The following is a 24,408-nucleotide window of genomic DNA, read 5'->3' on the forward strand; positions in this document are numbered from 1 at the left end:
TCTTTATTATTTAATTAATTTTGCTTAAAATTCATTAAACAAATTTAAAGTATTTACGTAAAATTTATTCAGGTTTTATTGGTTAAAATTTGCGATTTTTTCATAAAAATATTTTCTAATTATCTTAATCTAAAATGTTTTGCTTCCTTGTTTCATGCACGATACTTCATCCGCCATTTTGATACGCCATTTTGATTTTAACCAAACTGTCTATGATAGAACAATTATTGCATATAATCGTATACAGTGTATTAAAATATTAGACAAATAAAACTAAATGGGGGTCTAAAGTTTCTTTACAGCCCGTAATGTNTTTATTAAGTCCAAGAATCATCTGTATTATTTTAATAATTTCTTAAAACAGCGCGACGTCTCGTCGCGTCGCTTCGTATATCATTATTAATCAATATAGTCGCGATTTTATATTATAATAGAGACTAATAAAAAAAATAACCTCCAGAAAACTTCCTTACTTAAAGAAATAAATAGCTATCGAATGCTTTTTTTATAATTCTTAGCTCGATTCAGACACGTTTGTTCTATACCTTGACGTTCTAACATTACGTAAGTTAGATTTCGGTATAGAACAATACATTTTTCAATTTTTGACTCTCCGTCTTGTGTGCAGTAAGATGGACCTTTGCCATGCTCATTACGAGTTCTACCATGTCCGCAAATGGGGTAGTTGAATGGTGATGGACGGTGCCCAACACATACCTCGAAAGCATTATTGTTAATTCCTGTATAATAAAAATACTTGAAGAGAAATCTCGACATTATTCAGCTGCCATTGTACCCATTTTGACAAATATCTTTGGCATCCTTCTCGTTCCGAGATGCACGCGGTAATTCTGAAGAATAAAAGCGTGAGTGAGGTTACGTACAAGAATCTTTTTAATTTTAAAAATTGTTAGCCGCCCTTTTTTATTTCAGAGCCCGCCTGCTTGGCATGCATGTTACGCCAAAGTAGTTAAGGCTTGTTTACGTTATATGTATTTGTCCAGCGAAGTACAGTACATTTCAGTATAGTTCATTAATGGATAGTGGAATATTTAGCTGCTCAAGTTACTGTTATAATGTATCTAGTAACGTAAATATTTCTTTAGTTTTTGATTATAGAGATATTCAGTTTCTATAACGAGTGTTACAGACGCCTTACCGCTAACCGCCATGTTTTTCAAAAGGTCTTTTTTTACAACAAAGTTTTCGATTCGTTGCTGGATTGATTGAGTATATCCCATACCCACGTCTCAATGGTTGCTGTATTTGTGACGTTCTCTAAATATTCTTAGTATATTGGCTGTTGGATTTCAATACTTTTCCGGCACAGCGAAACTAGAATCTGTGGCTATACGACTGGCACATGAATTTTCTGTTCGACAACACTTGTTATTAGAGAGGTTGGGGCTGAAGTTTTTGTGAACGTCGAACGTCGAGCGCCACTTACGAGATAGCGGCGCTCGACGTTCGAAGTTTACGTTTGAGAGATGAAAACTTCGGCCGCAACCTCGCTATTATGGCAATGCTGTGGTGGAACGTGTCGAACTATATAAATACGTATGGTATGAATCGATCTTTAAGTTACATTGTCTCTATCCTTAAGAGCCATCTGTTAATTTGTTACGTGTATAGTTTAAGAGGGGAGGGGACCGAAAAAAAAACACTATTGTACACGATCGGAAGGAGAGGTTCGAAGCATTGTTTATGCGGACTTTTTAGTGCTATTAGTGACTTACAAATTTGTTCTTATAAGCCTACTTACTAATCATGTGAATAAACTATCATAAAATATTTTCAGAACTTTTTAGTCATTTCTTCGGTGTCTATGGATTCGTGAACTCTCGTACAGTACACCTAATTAAAGGGGAAAGTAATTAACAACGGTACATCATTGTATACAAAAGAGAGGGAGGGTGTCAATTACTCAAATAAAAGTTTGGTATTTTATTTATCTATAATATCCTCGGGATATGATCTTAACCACTCGGCCACTCTGGACTACTTCGTAAGTAATAAAAATACATTTTCTCTACATTTAATGTATTTTCTCGACAAAACTTTGTGTTTTTTACTGTCAAATCGTAAATATTTGATAATTTTAAAGAGTATAATTGGATTACGTATATAAAAACTTCTATTCGACAATGCATAGACTCCAAATAGAAAGAGAAAACACGTTTCAATGACGACAATACCAAATCGTGAATATAAACTGTATGATTATAATCCTATTTCTCCTTCCTCTCGCCCTCTTGCTCTCTGGACTCCATTTTAAAACTTGATTAAGTAACTTGTCACCACGTCGTCATTCTCCCTCGTTATAACGCCGATCAATTTTCGTTAATTTTCTTTATTTCGTCACCGATCCTGGTAATACAGTACTTTATTATTGTATAAGATATCATTGGATATTTTGTGGAACCACTCGAAGCCTTTTAAATTTCGGTTTTCAGCATGAAAACTGGAATTTAAAAGGAGTCAAGTGGTACAACAGATATAAAACAGATGTTTCAACACTTGAGAGCATGCTGTCTTATCTTACACACGTCTTAATTTGAAAAGTCTAAAAGACACGTGAACAAACAGACGGTCTCTCCGAAGAAAGTAAAAAAGTTCTAAAATTAAAATACATTTTTTATTCATTTAAATTAAAAAAAAAAATAAAATAAAACCTGACATTTTAATCAATAAAATATGAATATTTGTTAAAAAGAAAATAATTAAAGAGTTGGAGGAAGAAGAGAAAGAAATTTGCAAAACGGAAATTGAAAATGTTGCTACGAAATTAACTTTTCATCAATAAGTTAATGAGTTCTCCCTTTTATTTCTTTCTTTCGCCATTTTATTTACATTAGAAAATAATAATAATAATATAAAAAAATACAAAAAAGAAATCCTAAAAATAATTCCTGTACGGTGTTTTATAAATTACATAGAAAACTTCTTCAAAAAATCGAACTTAAATGGTGTTAAATTGTTCTAAAAACCTGTAAATAACGGCCACTGACGGGCACAGTACATATAAACTGGCCGCTATTCGGAAGTGGACGTTGTTCGGAGGTTATTTCGTATGCATTTCTGTTGGGAAAAAGTTTCTTAAAAATGGCCGCTGTTTAGAGGTTGCCGTTATTACAGGTTCGAGTGTAATTTTTAAATAAATTAGAAATTCTTTAAAGTTTAAAAAATGTAAAATATTCTAAAAATATTTAAATTAAATTTAACTTATAGTTTTTTTTTTTTAAAGAAAATGTATTTTATTCAATTTAAAAAAATTATTATTTACTTATAAATTAATTGTGTTCTTAATTAAATTTCATACAAAATATGTAATTAAATAAAAAAAAAGGTTATATTACGTAGAAGAGATAATAGAGGAAAAGCCAAAGATGTTTAAGATGATTGTTAACACCCACACTCTTCATTAAGATACGAATATCTTTAAATATGTCTTTTTAAAAGCTGAAACTCAACCTTGACCCACACGTTTCTGTGTGGGACGTCCGATTATCTTTAAAATATAAATAACAAATAAACTGTATATTTTTAATATATTATTTTATATCAATAAGAAGATTTTAAAATAAAATTCTCTCCTTTTAAATAAGATTCTCGAATTAAATGAAATTATTTACATTTTAAACTAAGTACAGTCGACCCCCCTATAACACTGTTGATTATTCCGTTTTTTATGAGTTCCATGTTCTACGAGTCAATTAGATTTTACAAATACGTGTGCCGGGCTGTGAAAATAATAATGAATACAATTTTAAAACATTTTATTGTATTTACGATATAATTTACACGAATAATAATACAGCTAATCTATATCTGTCTACTGGATAAGACTAAAGTTTCTATTGGTACAACTCTCGAGGGGTGGACGTTTCCGTTAAGTGACGTATCTAACGGCCCTCTTCTACAAATAATCTGTTTCTTGTGTCCGCAGGGTTTACGAAAAGTCTGTAGGAACTCTCTACGAAAATTCTTATTGACGAAACAATAAGTAAGTGGATTGCAACAGGAAGAAGTATAGGAGAGTAAGTGGAAGAAAGAGATGCCGCAGTGTCCCAAACTGTCGTAAACACTACCGGATACGTAAACAGACACTGTATTAATGACGTAGACGGGGGTCCAACATATGAAGTATTCTAAAACGACAACGAATAGCATTCTTATGACTCTGTTCTTGACAGCTAGACGATGTTGTATGTTATTTGTACGTATGTCACCGTTATCTTTGCTGTACCAATTTCGATAAGTATCGGAAGAGCCTACTTCACCTGTCGAAATTCTGTTCCTGTTCCACTTCACTATCATTTTTGGGGGTTCTCCGGATATGCAATCTTGTATGGGTGGGTTGACGCAGTTGTAGAAACCCGTAGCGCTCGTCCGTGCGATTTCTATAGCTAAACAATGGTTAATTAATTTTTAGGAAGTTTTTTGGAAATTTTGGTGATTTTTTTACCTACTTTTTGCACATTTTTCGCTATCTACGATGCCTTGTTTTAGTACTAACGCGATCTTTCCGTACACTGTTGCCATTAGTCCGAGTGGTAGAATTAATAGAAAGACATCTAAACAGATGTTAAATCCACCCTCTAAAATTTCGTTTGGCCAGTTTTCTCGGCACTTGTATTTACCTAAAAATTACAAAAAAAAATCATTAATAATCGCTCTTTATTCTAATTTTTTCTTCATTTTATAAATATACAAACCTGATAATTCCACGGGTAGTAAACGGCTTAAAAACGCAACAGGAGACATCAAAATCATAGAAAAAATCCAGATTAAAAGCAAAATTCTGTAAGCGTGACACGTTGTTTGCCAACGACGTGATTTTAAAGGTTCGCAAACAGCGTAATAACGTTCTAGAGATATGGCAACCAAAGTCCAAGCATTAACGGCCACCGAAACGCCTAAAAAATAGCATAAAAATGGCATAAATTATCCAAAAATATTAAGTTTTAATATTATTTAATTAATTTTTTTTCGAAAATATTATTTAAATTGGATAATTATTTAAAAAAGTTAAGAATTATGGAGGATTTCCGCGTATAATGCGCACGCGAAAAGCAATTAAATTTCGTTTTAAACGAGCATTTAATCGAATCGAATTTTGTCTAAAATTAATCTTATTTTGTTCTAAATTAAAAATACAAAATTTTATTAACTTAGACAAAGTATTTTTTTTTATAAGAAAGCTCTTTAGAAAGAACCTTTTAAAAGGTACTTCCGAATGAGATTATGTCTTCCACTCCATTATCTTAGTACATAACAAATAAAGTTCTATAACTTTAAATGTTGTTGCTATTTTTCCTTTATAAATGATAAAAAATAAAATAAAATTTAAATATAAAACAATTAAATTTGTAAAGATTCTTTTAAATATGTAAAAAATAAAGCGTAATTAATAACCACATAAATAGCTTTAAGTAATAAATTAATTTTATTAAGTTTAACTACATTTATTATTTAATTTATTGTATTATAAATTGTATTATAAGTGTTTAAATTAATTGTAATAATTAGCTTATATTATAATTATATTAAATATACATATTTTTAATTTTATTTTTATNTAAAATGCACCAAAAATTAATTTTTAAGTTAAAATTTAATAAAATTATAAACAATTAAAAATTGTAAAGTTCTTACCTTGAAAATAAGGTATAATTCTGCACATAGTTTCGCCGAATATAAACTCTCTTCTCAATGTCCCTATAAGAGTAAAAGGCATACAAAAAACCCCTAACAAAAGGTCACTAGCAGCCAAATTAAGCAAAAAAATATTAGTGACGATCCTTAACCTTCTATTCCTTACAAGTGTCGCTATAACGAGGGAATTGCCTATTAACCCGCATATAAAAATCAAGGTGTAAAGTGGAATCCTTATAACACCATTGGGATCGAAACGTTTGTAGAATTCGTTAGGAGATTCCGTGCTCGGGATTATCCAAAGATCCTCGTTTAACAATGTCAAATTCTTCATTTTTCCATTGTTTCGGAGATTGAATTATCTTAAAAGTGCCGTTAATTATAATAAAATAGTAGAGGAGACGTTGGAAATTCGGTCCTTCACTCGACACGTATCTTTGTATGCGCTTATGTTAACAGGTAGATAAATTTTGCACGTGTTGATCTTTACGGATTCTCTAGTTAAAGGTTGTTGTCATCGATCGAAATGTCATCTTCTTTCCGAGTACATGCGCAACTCGGATTACTTTTGCTTATCTACACTTTCTATACTTTTCAATAGCACTTTTCAAGGGGATGCTTTCTATACTTTGAATAGAATTCTTTCTGTATCGTTCTACAGCATACTTTCAATGGCTTTCAACAGGATTGATTCTCACTGTAAATTTCAACCAAATTCTTCTATACTCTCCAATGGAATTATATTCTCTATGGGAATTCTTTTTATACTCTTCTACAGGATTCTTTTTATACTCTTCTACAGGATTCTTTTTATACTCTTCTACAGGATTCTTTTTATACTCTTCTACAGGATTCGATATTCTTCTATAGAATTCTTTTTATACTTTTCTACAGGATTCTTTCCACTGTGTTTTTAAGATTGATTCTGTACAGGATACTTTGCTTTCTTATGAGACTTTTTCAATAGTTTTCTATGACATTACTTCCACGATTTTAAGGTACATTTCTATATTTTTCGACAGGGTTTTTGATTATATTTTTCAGAGACATTTTCTATAAAAGAGCTTCTATGTTTTCCAAGATTGTTTTCTATATTCTTTTACGAGATTTTCCCTACATTACTTCACTTCTTCAGGATTTTTCTATATTACTCTACCTCTTCTACAGGGTTTTTCCTGTATTACTCTATGAAATCTTTGTATACTTTGAACAGGATTCTTTCAACAGGATTCTTACTATAATTTTCAGTAGGATTTTTAAGATTTTCACAATTCTTTCTTCTATTTTCAATAGAACTTTCGAAAATCAAATTGAAATTCTTAATCCATACGTCGAATTCTCAGCCTAATGCATAAAATTTTAATTGATTTAACTTTAAAAAATTTGCTTAAATAAATTTTAATTAATTAATTATTATTGATAAATTAATTAATAAATTATTATCGAAGAAAAATATCGATTTTAATAAATTAATATTTTTCTTCAATAATAATTTATTTTCTAGAATTGAAATATTATTCATAATTTATTAAACTTATTTGACTTTTAGATTTATGTTTATTAAAATATTAAATCCATAAAATTAATTTGATATAAATAAAAAATATTCAGATTAGTTTCCTTGAAAAATTGTATACTGTATTTTGTTTATTCTTAAATAATAAAATTATTTTTTTTTTAATTTAAAATTTCGCTAGAAAACTTTTGAATTAATTATTCCTTCCATTAAATTTATTCTTGTAAAAATATAAAAAATTTAAATTTATCATTTGTCATTTCAAACTTCTACGGGATTCTTTATACGCTTTTGTAGAAAGATCGTTCTATTTATCCACAGGGTTCCGTAAGAAAGTAACAATAATAAGAGTAAAAGAGAGAATACGGATGCGACAAGAGATAGAAATCTCAATAATAGTATAAAATTCTTTCTATAAGATTGTTCTTCCTCGAGATTTCTTCTGTATTATTCCAGAAAAATTCATTCTATGTCCTTCTGTAGGATTCTTTTTGTACTTTTTCTCGAGATTACTTCTGAATTCTTTTGTAAGATCTCTTCCATGTTTTTCTTGAAGGTTTCTTCTATATTCTTCTATACCATCCTTTTATGTTCTTCAATATTGCTTCTAAATTTATCTATAAGATACTTTCTATGTTCTTTCTTAAGATTGCTTCGATATTCTACAATATTCGCTTCGTATTCTTCTATGGGATCCTTTTCACATTCTTCCTCAGTGTTCCTTGCAGTCTACAGGAAGAACTCTATACCCGTAGATGAGTACAGAAGTGTCTTACACAGGCTTCTTCCTATACTATTTTACGGATATTTTACAATTAATTTAATTCTTCGCCTAAGTTTCAGTGTATTAATCTAAAACTTAGTAAATAAACAAATGCACAGATCTTTCATTACGTAAACTTTTCTTAAAGTTCATTTAAAATTAATTTATATTTGAGAAATATAAAAATAGACAATTTAATAATTACTTTTATCCGAATAAATCTATTTTTATAAAATAAATTAGAAGGCGATTAATTTAATTAAATGAATTTTATTAAAGTAAAGGTTAAATATTCTAAGGTTTAATAAAAAAGTGAATAAATGTCATGCAACTCAATTTACTAAATGCTACATTGAAATTAATTGTAAAATTTAAAAATAAAACGATAAATTCTTTGTTTTTGTTTTATTTATTCACAAATATTTTATAATTTACGAATTACATCATTAAGATTTCTTTATTATTTAATTAATTTTGCTTAAAATTCATTAAACAAATTTAAAGTATTTACGTAAAATTTATTCAGGTTTTATTGGTTAAAATTTGCGATTTTTTCATAAAAATATTTTCTAATTATCTTAATCTAAAATGTTTTGCTTCCTTGTTTCATGCACGATACTTCATCCGCCATTTTGATACGCCATTTTGATTTTAACCAAACTGTCTATGATAGAACAATTATTGCATATAATCGTATACAGTGTATTAAAATATTAGACAAATAAAACTAAATGGGGGTCTAAAGTTTCTTTACAGCCCGTAATGTAGGAAAACCCAACGTCATTGTCACCAGCCTAATGTACACAAAAGTAAACAGATGCACCTAAGTAAAAACTGGAATCATAACAGAGAATGTTCTTTGAATTGCATATCAAATTTTAATTGCAATTAATAATAAATAGATTGTAATGAAGCAAAATACTTTAATAAATAAAGAATGAATGTCCAAAATCGAAAAGGGGAATACTGTATCTTTATTTAAGCGCAATGTTAATCCCGCCCGTTTTTAAAATCTTGCTGTTGAAATTTGTATTCGGAATACCAGTGGTCGAGTGGATAAAAACTACCAAACACTAGTACCAGTAATTAATTTGATGTTGGTTCGTGTCTGGCCAACGGACCGACTACGTGAAGTTCTCCGGGTTTTCTTTTTTTTTTCAAGTTTGAACACCTAAATTTCCCATAAAAGTCCTCCAGGGAGGCATTCCCTCCTCTGCACGAGATTCTTAAAAAGTTAGCGAAATTAATTAATATCGTGTAACAAATCAAATTTTCATTATAAGCGAAAACGACGGGCGATATTTATGGAATATCGAATTTTATTCGATTAAGCAATTTAAATAAACTAATTTTAGAAAAGAACTTTTTATGTGACGAATTATGTTTACTCAGCGTTTATTTACAGAAGATCTCTTTCGTGTTTGATAGAGATATTTCAATATTGATTTTATCAAGATTGCGGAATTTCGTTTCAATACTAAGCAATGAAACTGTTTGCTATTAAAAATTGTCTATTTAGTAATTTTTTTCCGCTTAAAATTTTTAAATTAATTTTTTATACGCGTATTTTAATATAAAATTATTAATATTTTTGTTATAAATCAGTATTAAAAATTTTTTTGTCTGTCACGTTAAATTATTTTCGTGGAAATATGCTGAATAAAAGGCTCGTACAGATTTATTGAAACCGCTGCAATTATTTGTAGATACCTTGTACTGTACATACAATATCTTACTGCACTCGTATGCTTTTCCGATAATTCCAACATTAAAATTTTCATTTTCGTCATAACGCGCCAGACCGTTAGCGAGGCGCGTACCCTCCACCAGTGTTCAGTAGTGTTATTCACTCTGTCACTGGTGGGTTCCTCGTGATAGAACTCTATTTATATTAGAAACATTACTGGTATATTAATACCGAATTAATTTTTCTTCATTACCATTTAATTAAAAATATAAATACGACTCTCCACTAGCTTTCCGAGACGACGTTACCAATTTGAAAACTTACGTATAAGAATCCATTTAATACATAACACAGATATTACTTTTACATTGTGCTATAGAACGTTGGGAATAGATAAATCGCTGCACAAATATTTAAAAAGTCTCCTTTTCAATTTTAAATCATTCTAAAACCAAATTGAAGATGTCGAGATAACTTTTCCATAGAAACTTGTTTTGGTAACGTAAAACCAGCTATTTTTCATTTGTGATTTTGCAGTTTTGTAGTTTTCATTTATCGTGTGTCTTATTCCTCTGATATACAAATACATATAAAAAAGTAAATGCCATGCATACAAATAAAATACAAAACAACGCGGACGAATGTAAAATAGGTGCAACGTAAACATACAAATACGGCATAAATACGAGAATAAATACAGATACAAATAAAGTACAAATGCACACACGTAATGCACGTAACTTAACGCGTAAACAAATACAACTTAAAACACAAATATAACACAAAAGTAGACAAATAAAAGCAAAACCTGCGCAACACAAACAAAAGTACATTAAAAAAAGCACAATACATACACAAACCTATAACAAAAAATACATAGACAAAAGTTTAATAAACACACCAACGTAAACAAGAAAAATATTTTAAGTAATAAAGTCTTGTTTGCGCCTCGTTTGATTAATTGTGATTGGTTATCGGGTTGGTCGCGTCACTTCATCCTGCCTGTCGGACTAACGCCCTCTAGCATTCGAAATTTCACAACCGATACGTTTAATGGCATATTTCTACATTAAATCTACAATCGGAGACGGATTAGTTGTATTATATCTATATTAAAAATCTTCGATTATAGTATACATATTTTATTTATATATATTTAAATTATACGAGAATGAAAAAATATATATACTTATCTGCTACTGCCATCTGGTACGTAAAAATGCAAACTCTTCCGATCTAATTCCGATAAATCCATTTTGAATATTATTTTTTAAAAAATTGTGACATTATTTTCTACAATAAAAAGGTCAGAAAATAAGAAAACATTTTAAAAAATTAAATTTTATTTTTAAAAAATTATAAAATTAAAAAAAATTATTTTACGACAAAATATAGCAATTATAAGATTTGCCATAAGGTCACCACTATGTATTTTATCCCAGGCCCTTGTTACCTTCTGGGTGGCTCTGAACGTATAGTAATAAATGATTTCAGATATTATGGCAAAGAGAAAAGTTCTTGTGAAACAATTATACAATTTAAAAAGCCTTAGTACGTTGTATAATCTCTTTTTATCTGGATATATGCAGTAATATGATCGGGCTCGGAGGCATTCAGGCACCGTATGCACTACTGGACAGATGTTTTAACTACCGCTCCAGATCTCTCAACTCGTAGATGGCCGAAACTGCAGCCCCATCTAGTCCCACAAATGCTCGATAAGTGACAAATTTGGAGACCGGATGATTCAAGGAAGTATGGCAACGCGATGAAGACATTCCTGAGAAATTGTAGCTATGTGCGGCGGCTAATCACTCTAAAATGCTGAAAAATGGTGTTTTCAGCCCTGCCACGAAAGAAAAACACGCGAGGGTGCAGAAAGATATCGCGAATGTACCGCATCAATGTCCCTCGCATCACTATTAAAAGGGCTGGTTAACTTTTAGGGTTGATCCAGACATTGTACAACTTATCTTGATTTTATTCGTATATGGCAACGTGACACATGGGCGATCTGCCGAGGAAAAATTCCTCCCGGAGGGATCTTTTATAAGAAACTAGCCCCTAGTTATGTTTACTAACGTAAAGAAAACTCCAGTGGCCAACCCCGAACCCTCCACCAACTACCAGTGTTCAGTGGTTTTATCCACTGCCTACTGATGGGTTCCACAGCGTGTCAAGATCAACTTTTGCATAGGAAACATTTCGACTTTTCAGTCGTTGTCGACGTGGGGGAGACAGAAACCGTCTTTAACAAATCCCCATAGAAAAAAATCTAGGAATGTCATTTTCGGAGATCTGGAAGGCTTCTGCAAAGGACCTCCACGCCCGAACCAAAACATTGGAACGGATTTTGATCAAGGTCGTTGTAGGAGTGAAGTGATTTCCGTCTTGCAGGAACACTATGTTCTGAATGCCTTCTTGCAATTGAGGTTGCGTGGTGTGAGACGAAAAACTGAATATTGGTACAATGTCATTCGAGTTACTTGTGATGCTCACGTAGGACTCGACTAATTTCTTTCTGGGTGTAAATAAACTTTTCGAGCAAGCTCGTGTTTGTTTCGTGTGCAAACTTGCAAACTCGCTGAGTAATAAATTTTCAAAATCGGGAAGAACATTTACAGACACCGTTTATTGGTGATATTTATTTATTAGAAGGTTGAAACAGCTGAGACATCAACCTACGGCACTGGGAATTTGAGTTTGATAGGATAAGGTAATGCAACATATGAACAATCCGCCAAGGAAGAATGGCTTTCTGGGAAGACTTTTCATAGGAAACCGATTCTTATTTAGGTGTTAGATACAAGAAGAAAAGCTGGAAAACTCCACGTGGCTATCCTGTTGGTCAGGCGCGAACCTAAGACCAACTATCAATGTTTAGTGCCCATGGAGAGGAAAGAGTAAAAACGAAAATGTCATTTCGTGTATCGATTTTATATCAAGAATTTTTAATCTTAAAAAATACGAAATGCAGCATTGTGCAGAATATAATTACAGTAGAACCTCCATTATCCGGATTGTTCAAAATAAACAAAAATTTGTAGTAATAAAAATATAACTTGACATACGCATTTATAAATAATTTATATTCAAATTACATCATTTCTATGACCAAGGGCGGCGTAAGGCATGGACGACGTGGGCCACCGCCTATGCCTCGCGGTCCGAAGGGCCTCGCGCCTCGAAGGTTTATGCATTACTTAAAAGCCGTGAACGAGACGAAAAAATTTTACTCGTCATAAAACGATAAATAGTTTGTAGAATTTTTATTCATAAAAATGCAGTTTCAACTGCTTTTTATTTTATAAAATCCGTCTTCTTGCGCCACCAGAGGGCCTTTTAAACAATAGGTAGTCTGTTAGCACTGGTCAGTAGTAGTCCAAATTCAATACAAACATTTGTTTCTTGAAAATTTGATCACGATTTAAATACAGTATTTACTTTTAATATTACCGATATGTCATCGAAAAGAAAACGTGTTGTATTATCATTAAAAGACAAATTAAAGTATTTGTTTCGATTATCCGGATTTTTCCTTATCCGGACTACCTTCATCCCCAATTAGTCCGGATAATCGAGGTTCTACTGTAATATGAACTGATAGACAAATGAGCGAGTAGTGAGCAATTTCCATATTTATTAGCAAAATTCAGACTTCACAAAGTTTTTCAAATGAAGAAAATGCACAAAATAAAATTTTTGAGAATACCCAGAAGTCGGTATGCGTTAAATACAAAATTTTGACACCACAAGTGGTTGAGTTAATTGAACACATACGCTCGCGTGATCGATAATGTCGGTGATTGATCAAATTGAATTGATTTTGATAAACTAGATTTTTTTAAGTTACCTATTATATTAATTTATTATCATCATTGACAAGTAAACATCTTTTTATACAATCAGCCGATCGACCGGATAACCGTTCTGAATCCGAGTTCGGGTCCCGACTTTATTCACGACGGTCGACATTATTGCGAATCGGACACGATCATAAAGCCCATTGTATCATATCGCCCATGCGTCAATATATAATAGTAATCGATTAAATTGATTGATAATACTATTCATTTACCTTATGGACACTTAGAAGACTTTTTATCCATACCCAACGCCCCGCCGTGGGTTTGACGAGAAACAGGACCTGAGATTTCCGAAACAGACCGTCCACGAAAATTTCTCGGAAACTGCTCACCTAAACTCGATTCTGGATCCTCCAGAGCGATAAGCTGAGGTCTTTAACCTCCTCGGCCATTCGTCGTCCTCGAATTTCATATAATGTCAATGGTTCATCAGTGATCATAATACATTAGGATCGAATCACAATTGTCTTTAACAAGAAAGCACGGTAAATGATTCAATTTCTTTCGAACAATTTATTAATTTGAATAAAGTGACGAGACCTACATTAATTATGTCGAACAATTACCGAAAAATTCAAATTTTCGGTAATTATTCACTAGTCAAAACAGCAAGAAAAGAACACCAGAAATCACGATATCCAAGTCAATTTAATGAAAATGATTAATCGATATTGAAGAAGAAACTATTTATAAGTGACTCACATGGAATAAAACAGATATTTTTTTTTATAGAAAATCGTATTTTATTTGCACCTTTTTAAAGTTGACGAAACGTTCAGAGGACAGCGCTAACTCTTACAGAACCGCCACGAATACTACAGATGCTATTCATGGTAGCCGACTTGTCACTCCACCTGGTGGACGATCTTCGAGTTTTTCTTCTACAAGAACAAGTGGACACGAACGATTTTCTGAATTTTTTATGCATAAAACAGTACGTTATGGGATTACAACACGAAGATATATAAGCCAACAATTGTATAATGGATACACCCGAATATCCAATTGTGGAATAAACCGCTTCCTGATCGAACAACGACCAGGTGTTGACGATGTAAAGGGGACTCCAACAGACGAAGAACTCTACCACGACGACAAACAACATACGAACGATACGTTTCTTCGAAGCTTGGCTTTTTTCTAGATTGCCCCTTATAATGAGGTGTCGTGGTGTTTTCGACCTGGCTACAGCGAATGTTTGGTAACTAACGTGCGATTTTGTTACCAATAGATTCTTCTTATTGCTACAAGACGAAGCGAAATCGTTCGAGTGATGCTTGCGTATCAAACGAAGGGGAAAGTCTAAAAATATTTTATAATTGTTTATTTTATTTATTTAAATTATTTATTAACACGTAATTCGTCAATAGACTTACCATGGTTTTCCATCTGTACACCCGAACACAGAGTGCGCGTTATTAAAGAATACATTAGCACCATTATTATCAATGGAACTGCCATTAGAGCCGCATCTAGATAGATGTTAAATATTCGTTCTGAAATATCTGTGGGCCAAACTTCACGACATTTATGTTTACCTACAAAGAAAAAAAAAGGTACATTATTCATGAAGTGCTGAAGATGCTGTTGGGCTGCAATTTGAAAAACTGTAGACCTATAAATTCCCTCTGTCGTTCATCTGTCTGTTTTTCCTTAATCTCGAGAATAGTATTAGATAAATAACATTCAAGATTAAATATGGAAAGCTTAGCGGCAAGAGGCCTCAATTAATTATGTAGGAATATAAAGTATATTTATTTCAATCAAAAATTTTATCCAAAATGGAGTTAGATAGATGGCTTTTGCACTCTATTGTTGTCAGGAAAAGTGTGATGTATAGGGGCAAGACACTACAGTACTAATTTGAGGTGGAGAGCATATATTTTTTAAATTAAAAAAATTGCAGTCTGACATGATTGAATAATAAGACTTCTGCAGTTTTCTCGTACTTCCAGACAGCCAGACAAATTACCTAAACAACAAATTATTGTTCTCGATATTAAATTATCCTTTCCATTATGTCTGCTGCGGAAATCCATCACGAGTCACCTTATACTTTTATTCCAATACTAAGAGAATCAATTGATCAAAGAACACTTCTTTCCATTGATTGCAACAATGGAAACCCTTTCCATTTTATCTCGGGTTTCTGATCAACTTAACTACTTCAACAACTTTATTAGCTTTATTTTTTTTATTTAGCGTATTATTATTTTAACTTTTTTTATTTAAATAATTCAAAAATCTATTTTATTTTTAAGTGTAAGTCGAAGTTTTGGCGGATTTAAAATTTATTTTTAGGTTACTTGTATTTGTTCTATGTACTGTACAGTTATATGATTTGATGCCATACACTATAATATATTAAATTCGACGATACTTAGCCAAATTAGAGGGTGGTCCGATAATCGGTTAACCTAAAAGTAACGATAGAAAAGTGTGCCAAATCGCTGTAATTTGTGTACTGAACGAGAACGATTGGATAATTTTTTCAAATTTTGCAGCAATAACGCAAGTTTACTTTACAACGGTTAATCGAATTTTAGGACACCCTGTATTTAAATCGCGTGTTTTATAATAATTTAACGACATTTCTCACCATACAAATCATTACGAAGTCGAAATAACCGGAAAATTTATAAAAATACTTCAAGTATTTATTGATAAATATACTGAAAATTGATCCCTTATTATAGACACTACTTTTTTTTGTTTTTGTATTCTAACTTTTTATCTTAGAAAACTTCAATCGTTTTCTAGAAGATAAAAATCAATTTTTCAGGAAGAATTATTGGGCTATTGTATTAATAAAATAAAAAAAAATGATAAAACTCTTCCACTCTTTAGAAAAGAATTAGCTGCAGGACATACAGAGCCTTTTACAATTGATGATATTGTCTATATAATAATAATAATAAAATGATTTTTGGACATTATAAGCCATCTTGAAGTATTTTTCTAAATGGCTAAAAGTACTTGAGATAAGAATTCTCGGTTTGTACGATTTCTGATAGGAAGAGCGTGGAAGCTGTAAACAGCCAAGACCTTTAGACACAAGTTGGACTTACAACTTTAAATCCCATTTAGTAAATAATGAACCGACAAAAAAATCTATAAAACTCGATATATCAAGTAAGAAACGTTAATGTAATTAAAAACATGGTTAAGATGTTCAACTCAATACGTTCAATACGTCAAAAGTTAAACGTTTTTTTAATTAATAAATGTCACCAATCTAGTTTTGTTTGTAAACATTTTAAAAATCTTCTAAAATGCGTGTGTCTGCACGTTGATTACTTTCCGATATGGCGTGTTATCTATTCCTTCGTTTTATTATGTACAATGGTACCTCGGTACTCTAATTCGTTCTAGAGTTTTAATTGTAGAGAATCGCAATTTACACTAAATGAACACAGGTAAATGTTCTAATTATTGCATAAAACAATGATAACAATAACACCTTAAAGTACTTAGTAAATAAGCAATAAAATGCAGGAGATGAATTGAGCATGGCTTTTTTCCAGTCTCGCCCCGTGGACACTAAGAAAGTCTCCATTAGCAAGCCCATTATGGGTTCGACCGGATCCACAATGGAGCGGCCGGGTGGTGAGGTACGGGTTCCCGAAAATTCCTGGCGATTTTTCGACCCGTTTGGATTCGACCCCGTCCCCAGAGCGGTAGGCTGAGCATGGTTGAACTCGTTCAATACATGTTCCAATCTAGTTTAGAAAAGCAATAGATTTTCATTGTTTGTAGCTTAGAATAAAAATTAATCCGATCTGGCTCATAACCTTACAGCAGCGGCGGCCTTATCCATTGCGAGGCTCTGGGCAGCAGATCTTTGCGAGGCCCTTGTCCTTTGTGCAAAGTATGTGAATTGAAATAGTAGGCACTTATTAATATTAATATATACTGTACTATAAATTAAATTTATTTTATTGTTATAACTAATAGCCAAGGATAAAATAAAAAGTTTTAAATATCAACTTTTTTCTACTTGGTTGTTGCGCGAGGCCCACCCAAGAGCGAGGCCCCGGGCGATTGCCCTGCTCGCCACCCCCTAAGGCCGCCACTGCCTTACAGTGCCTTACGTCTTTGTGTTCGAGTTCCAAGAAAAGTTCCCTTTCTGGAGCAAAACTTCCACGAAAAAAGTGTTCGGATTCAAAGTTGTTCGACCTCTGGAACTTTCGAGTATCATTGTATTTAATTTCATGTTTATATTCTTGTATTTACGTTTATTAGGGTGATCCTAATACGTTTTTAGTCTGTTCCATTATGAAAAAAATAATAATTTTTGAACAAATTCTGTTAGTTTTGAATAATATTTAGGGGTCGCTATTACGATTTGAGAAATCGCAATACGTCACAATGATAAGTACTGTGAAATAGAAACTCGACGTAAGTACTTATAGCAGTAGGGAATTACAGCAATAAAGCAGTTGGAAATTAGCAATTGTAAATTTTGAATGCTTAAGCTGGATACCAACGAGAGAGATTTTGGAATTTTCAGTAAAGGTGTCGTTAAAGTGAAGTGTTTCTCATTTCTAAAAGTATAAACAAAGCTTTTTTTTAAGATCGAGGTGCTGTGCGCTTCTTTTATCCATTTATATAATAAAATCTCTAAAACTTTTAAATAAATTCACGTTTATATTTTAAAAGAAGTTTGAAATCTTAAAATAAATTGCGTTTTTATGTACATTTGATATAAGAATATCTCATGCCATGTAAATACGTTCCGTTTCGTAACAAACGAACCTATATTTTTTTACATTTTCAAATATATTTTTAAAGAAAATCTAAAAATTCAAATATCTATTTGTTTTTTCTTTAAAAAATTTTAAGAAAGACGTTTATCAAACGAATTTAAAGGTGTTACCATAAATATCCCATTAATAACTCATTAATACAGCTTTTTATTTACGTTTCCGCTAATTTTGTATAAAAAATATTTAAAAATTTGTAAAGGAAATCAATAAAAAAACGATGTCATGTTATTTTTCAACTTATTCTTAACCTCTCACTCCTTAATAAATGATTTAAAATTTGAAATTCGAACTAAACACATGATTTATAACGAACGTGAGTTGTTAACCAATGAACAAGTCGCGTTAGGTATTGCGCAACAATCGATTTATATTCGAATCTGATTGGTAGAACGATCACATGACGTTTTTTAACGTTCGTTAAGTTATCGGATCCTCGATATGAATAATGAAATAAAAGGAAAGAAATATAAAAGTTTTATCTTTATATAAGATATTTTTAACTATGAAAAATTTATAAACACACTTATAATTTGTATATAAATCTATTATATGTTCAAATCATTACATTCATTAATTTAACAATACTTGACAGAGAATGCCCATACTGAGACGAAACAAATTCTTAGCAAAGACAATTAGTCTGTGAGAGAGAATTGGAAATCGCGCTTGCCAAGGAAGCACCCAGATATCTTGTAGGTACTGTCTACTAGTGTTGTGGTGCCGAAAAATGGCATTTGGTACATCCTGAAGATACGCAACAACATGAGCTGTTGCACTTCATCAACCTATAATGATGCCGACATTGTACCTTTGTATATTTGAAGTGATCGCTCGATGTCGATGACATTCTAAACCGTGATTGGAATGTCATAAAAGGCAGCACGATCGACCCTGTAAAAATCAGGCAGAAGCGAAACTCGTCATCGAATAAGACAGTTCCACGCTAAGTAGTTTTGACACGACATCACTGCATTTTCTTACCACAATGGACTTGGGCCGGGGGGATGGATAGTCTTCGCGAAGGAAGACGGGTCTGCAAATCCACCTCAATCAATCTACTAATAACAGCCCGTGCTTATATTGGAACCTCCAAATCTCCCCGTAGACTTCTGATTGTCGGCAGTCGTAGGGTAGTGAGCTCGATACTATGTGATGTCGGATCGATGGATTATCTATAATCTCTCCAAGACAATTCACATTTCCTTCTTCTAACTACTGTTTCCAAATAGGTCTTGAACTGTGGGTGGAATTTGGGTTGTGGTTTATACTGCGGGTTGCATTTTCTCCCACAATACTACGTAGACCTATAATAAAACCTCTGGCGAACACACCTGTTTGATTAAAGGATTCTCAATAGTATCTGAAAACAGTTTATTCTTATAATAAGTTCATCCTCTTAAGAAGTGATGGATTTGAAATCGAAATAATTCGCGTAACTCACCAAATGTACCTTGAAATTTGCATAACGGCAAATTTGTTACGACAAAACCTCACAGTGTGGAATTTCGTGTCAAATAGCATACGTTACAAGCAACGTAGAGACATAAAGACGTATTGAATATTTCATTCCGTTTATAAGGTATTTATTGACGTTAGTGACAACTGAGGTGCTGTAATTGCTAACATCGATCTGGATTGAATGACAGGAATAGTTACTAACATTTCCGTGGTTAATAGGCTACCCGGAAAAACGATTTGTAATTAAATTAATTATTATTACTTACATAGTATTTATTTGGGGGTTGTTTTTCTCAGACTTATAAGAAAATTATTATCGTCGCGAAAAATCGATGTCAAACTTCGATCGAAACACGTGCTTTAAGATATCCCTACGTATATGATTTCGTGTATTCCCGTACGTTTATGCGTGTTTGTTTGTGTTTTACATGCATTATACGCGTGTAAAATACTGTATATATGTTGGCACCAATGTGTTTATGTGTACAGATACGTTCTCGTATATTTACATATACCATATTTTTATGTAGGCCCTATACGTTCTTACGTTTGTGTGTGTGTTAATACAAGCTCATGTTGTGTATCGATGTAAATTTCTGCAACTCACGTTTGTGTATTTGCGTATGTATTTAAACATAATCACGTTTATGTTTTCTCACGTGTTCATATGTTGTTGTGTATAGGCTACGTGTTTTTTTTTATGTACGTTTGCAAACATTTATATACATTAAAACACATATAACTAGCGCATCGAGGTATGCCCGCATTTAATGCTTATGTTTTCGTAAGTTCACGTATTTACGTGAGTGTGTACTTACGCATATTCGTCTGTTACTTTTATATTGAAAAGTTAAATTAAATTTGGCAGAAAAATCAAAACAATCCGAGATTTGCTAGCAATCAAATTGCGTAAACAATTTTAAGATAAAAGTATTTTTGTAAAGAAGATTTATCTCATATATTATTTATTCACCAAAAAGTTAAATTATACGAATAAATAAAATAGGATTAACTCGACTGAAATTCGTCAGAATTCTTCACAAAATTTAATCATCGTTTGATGGTTCCATACATTTTCGCATCTTAAACTGAAAATTCAAAATTCGAGCAGTAAATAATGATAAACTGCGTTTTATTTCCTCCAATTTTACTTATTATTATTAAAGATTTATCATTTAATTATTTAAAAAAATAAAATAAAATTCGTTATTTTAGATTTTAAATATTTTTTACAATTATTTAATAAAATTATCAAATAATCTAAATCATAATAATCTAAATAAGAAAAAATCTAAATAAATCTAAATGTTTTTCAAACTAATTGCCTTTCGGAGCAGAAATATCTTTTAGATCTAAAAAGTCTTCTAATTAGCTAAATACAGTAAAATGTCCATAAAGAATCATTAAAATTAATCAATTAATTAATTTTGTTTGCAAAATTTTGTAAAAAATTTAATTAAAAAAATATTTTTAACCCGATAAACAGGTCGAACAGATGGAAACTTCGGGTCTCTGTCTCTCCCCTTTTCCCTCCCCCCTTCTTCTACTTCTCCTCTTTCTCACCTTTCTCCTTTTTCCCTCTCTATCCCTTCTCTTTTCTCTCTCTCGCTTCCCCTTTTCTCCTTACTCTATCCCCTATTTTTCCCCTCTCTTCGTTCATCCTCCTGTCTCCCTGTTCTTTTCTCTCTCTCTCTCTCTATTACCCTCTTTTCCTCCTCCCTCCTTTCTTCTCTCTCTCGCTCTCGGTTTCTCTCTCCCCTTCTCTGTATACATAAACATTAGAATATATAGGCTATACTATTAAAGAAAAAATATTTTTGTTAGATAAAAAGAAAATTAAAGAGAAAATTTTCAGTTAAAACGTCTAGACAGAGATTTTCAATCCATTTAAGTATAGAAATAAATAAAGAAATAAATAAAGAAAAAAAAACAGATTTACTGTATCGTTTGCAGCACGGACCTCCCACACAAGGCCGGGGAATTAGACTCTTATTCCGCATCATATATCGATTAAGAAAATAAAATATTACGGAAATTTACCATTCTATTATTTTACATTTGTATTTTATTTGTTATTTTTAAACCGCTATGAAAATGCTTGAAACTTTTGCCGAATTAGTGAAATTAAGGGATCATTTAGCGAAAGTTTCCAGATTTTATTGTAAAATTTATCAAAGAAACAATATTCTATGAAAATTATTTTTATCTCTTAAGTTATTCGAAGGTTAGCAACAGAGAAAGGTGCAACTAAGGTCTGACAATTCCTTCTTTAGCACCAGGTAAGGTTACGGAATTCTTACTAAAGCGAGAATTCTCTAACGTTGATTGCTTTTTTGGGGTGATCCCACGTTTATCTTACGTTCTTCTTTATTGTTTTACAACTCTTAAGTCCGTATCCACGAGTAAGGATCAAGAATTAGAGTTAGAACTTAACCAATAAGCGCTCGCAATGGCAATTGGTTAACTTCTAACCCCAATTCTTGATTCTCGGTTGACATTATTATTCATTATTCATTAAATTTATCTTGCAAAATAAATGCTTTGATATATATTTTTTTCAGATTTTTCAACAGACAGACATCAGACGGTCGAAAATGCATAAAATAAATACTGTAATAAAAGGGGATTTAAACATTAAGCATTATCTTTCCTGGTAATTAATCCGCAATTGTAAAAACTAGATATTACCATAGATTTCCTATAAATCTTACGAACAGACAAACGTATCGAATGTGCTGCTCTCTCTACATAAACTGTAGAGAGGGAGAGAGTACACACACATACAAACACATACACACACAACACACATACACACACATACAAACATATATATATATAATAAATAATGTAATATATATTTTATATGCTCTCAATCTTTACTCTCTCTACCCTATATATATATACTATATATAGAGAGCTTGCAGTGTTACGAGGCAGAAAACGCAAGATTTTCTATGATTTTTAGCCGGATTGAATCAGCTTCTCAGCAACATCAATGTTTCATATATACTGTACTGTACATTTAACAAAAAAAAGTATCACTTTATGTGTAGAGGAGAGAGAAGAGAAATAAATCGGCAGAGAAGAAACAATCTGGCGCGTATATCTTCTTATTACGTCAAAATTTCTCTTGTTTGTCAGAAGAATTTCGAAATCTCCCAAACAATATAAAATATATCTTACGGACAGGAGAAACTCTATTGCTTTTCTTTTTCTGTCTATAAAATGTGTCTTCTCAATTTTCGTAGACGGAAATTTTTTGTTTTTAAACGCCTCTCGCTTCGTTCGTCCGTCTGTACATCCGTCCGTTTCATATCAATATAGACTTTTAATGGAATTCGCGCAACAAAAACGTCACGTATCTAATAATTTCTATATATAACAGAAAGAAAGTATGGCGATCCGGCAAAAAACGACTCCCCAGATTTTTACATTTTTGAACTCGAGACACCTTGAAACGTCGAGAAATGCAAAAAAATTCGGGGGAGGCATGATCTTATATTCTTTATGTATGGATATCAGTGTGTATGGGGGGGGCACGATTTTATTTACCCTGTTTGAGGCTTAATAACTCCCGTTCTTTTTGTTGAATTTTCCTGAAATTTTTCAGGAAGGTTTGTGCATTAGGGGATTGATGCTATTAAATTTTGGTAGTTAAAGGTCGAGGGAGTGTGGGGAGATAAAAAGTTTTTAATAATAAAATATCCTAACAGATGGCGAAGTATTAAATGTTGCCGGAAAAGTTAAGCAACTCGTTTTTTTCGATTACTTTAATTATATTTTGAATAGAAAACGTCGTAAGTAGAAACTAATCCAATCGATATAAGTAATGCTCTTTCACATTAATAGAATTCTGACAGATAAAACAAAGAAATAAATGCTTCGATATAGCGAAAGTCTGACAATATTAATCAACAATCTCAATCAGTATCAACGACAACACCTAATCCGTGGAATTAACGATATTAAACGGACGCCATCCCTAGTTAAGGTACTTTTTCACTATAACAAATGAGGTAGAACCTTCGTATAACATGAGAAATGATTAAAAATAAAAAAATAAAATTCGGATTCGGGACCTCGAAACACCAAGGAATGAAAAAAGTTGGGTGTTGTATATATATATATATGTTAGTGTGCGTGTGTATTTGGGGGGCACGATTTTGTTCACCCACTTTAAAGCTTAATAATTCCCCTGCCTTTTGTCGCAAATTTCTGAAATTTTGCAGGGAGGTCTGTGTATTAGGGGTGTTTTAATGCTATTAAATTTTGTTGAGTAAACCTCGAGAGGATGAGGAGATAGAGGGGGTACATACCTGTCATATCTCAAAGGATGTCGGACTTTCAAGATTTTACTCGTTATTAGGATTTATAATGTATTAAAAATTTACCTCTATTCTCAAAGTTATGCTTTATGCCCATTTATAATAATTAATTAATAATATAAGAGCTATTAAATGATCAAATTGAACACGATTACAATACTTTCTAGTGTTATAACAGATGGGAAAATAAATAAAAAATTTCCTAGTTGTGACGATATCAAACAAGAAAGAAAATTAATATTTAACACAGATTAAATAAAACAAGAGAACCGCACGTGTGTTGTGTATAGTTTTATCTTTACTTTAGATAGAACTTTTCTGCTTTCCCCAAAGTTAATGGGGGTTAAAATACACCCGAAAGTAATCTGAGAC

At 31.9% G+C, this 24,408-nt stretch overlaps 2 protein-coding genes across 2 annotated transcripts in view; both read right to left on the reverse strand.

Moving 5' to 3' along the window:
- Window positions 1-3,822: 3,822 nt before the first annotated feature.
- On the reverse strand, window positions 3,823-5,927 carry LOC111628496 (cholecystokinin receptor-like). The gene is made up of 5 exons (XM_023372297.1): window positions 5,808-5,927; window positions 5,656-5,718; window positions 4,716-4,916; window positions 4,470-4,640; window positions 3,823-4,406 (listed from the first exon to the last, which is right to left on the reverse strand). Exons 2-5 carry the CDS (start codon window positions 5,681-5,683, stop codon window positions 3,823-3,825), a joined length of 984 nt encoding a protein of 327 aa, XP_023228065.1. The 5' UTR covers window positions 5,684-5,718; window positions 5,808-5,927.
- An 8,296-nt stretch (window positions 5,928-14,223) lies between these two features.
- Window positions 14,224-24,408, reverse strand: part of LOC111628504 (cholecystokinin receptor-like) — a 70,467-nt gene continuing 60,282 nt past the window's right edge. The window contains exons 3-4 of the mRNA XM_023372305.1: window positions 14,864-15,025; window positions 14,224-14,789 (exon numbers count right to left, since the gene is read on the reverse strand). Coding sequence (XP_023228073.1) covers window positions 14,263-14,789; window positions 14,864-15,025 — 689 coding nt within the window. The 3' untranslated portion in view covers window positions 14,224-14,262. The remainder of the gene's footprint in view (window positions 14,790-14,863; window positions 15,026-24,408) is intronic.

This window comes from Centruroides sculpturatus, unplaced genomic scaffold (assembly GCF_000671375.1).
Source record: "Centruroides sculpturatus isolate CEXI.00-Female unplaced genomic scaffold, Cexi_2.0 scaffold615, whole genome shotgun sequence".
NCBI lineage: Eukaryota > Metazoa > Arthropoda > Arachnida > Scorpiones > Buthidae > Centruroides > Centruroides sculpturatus.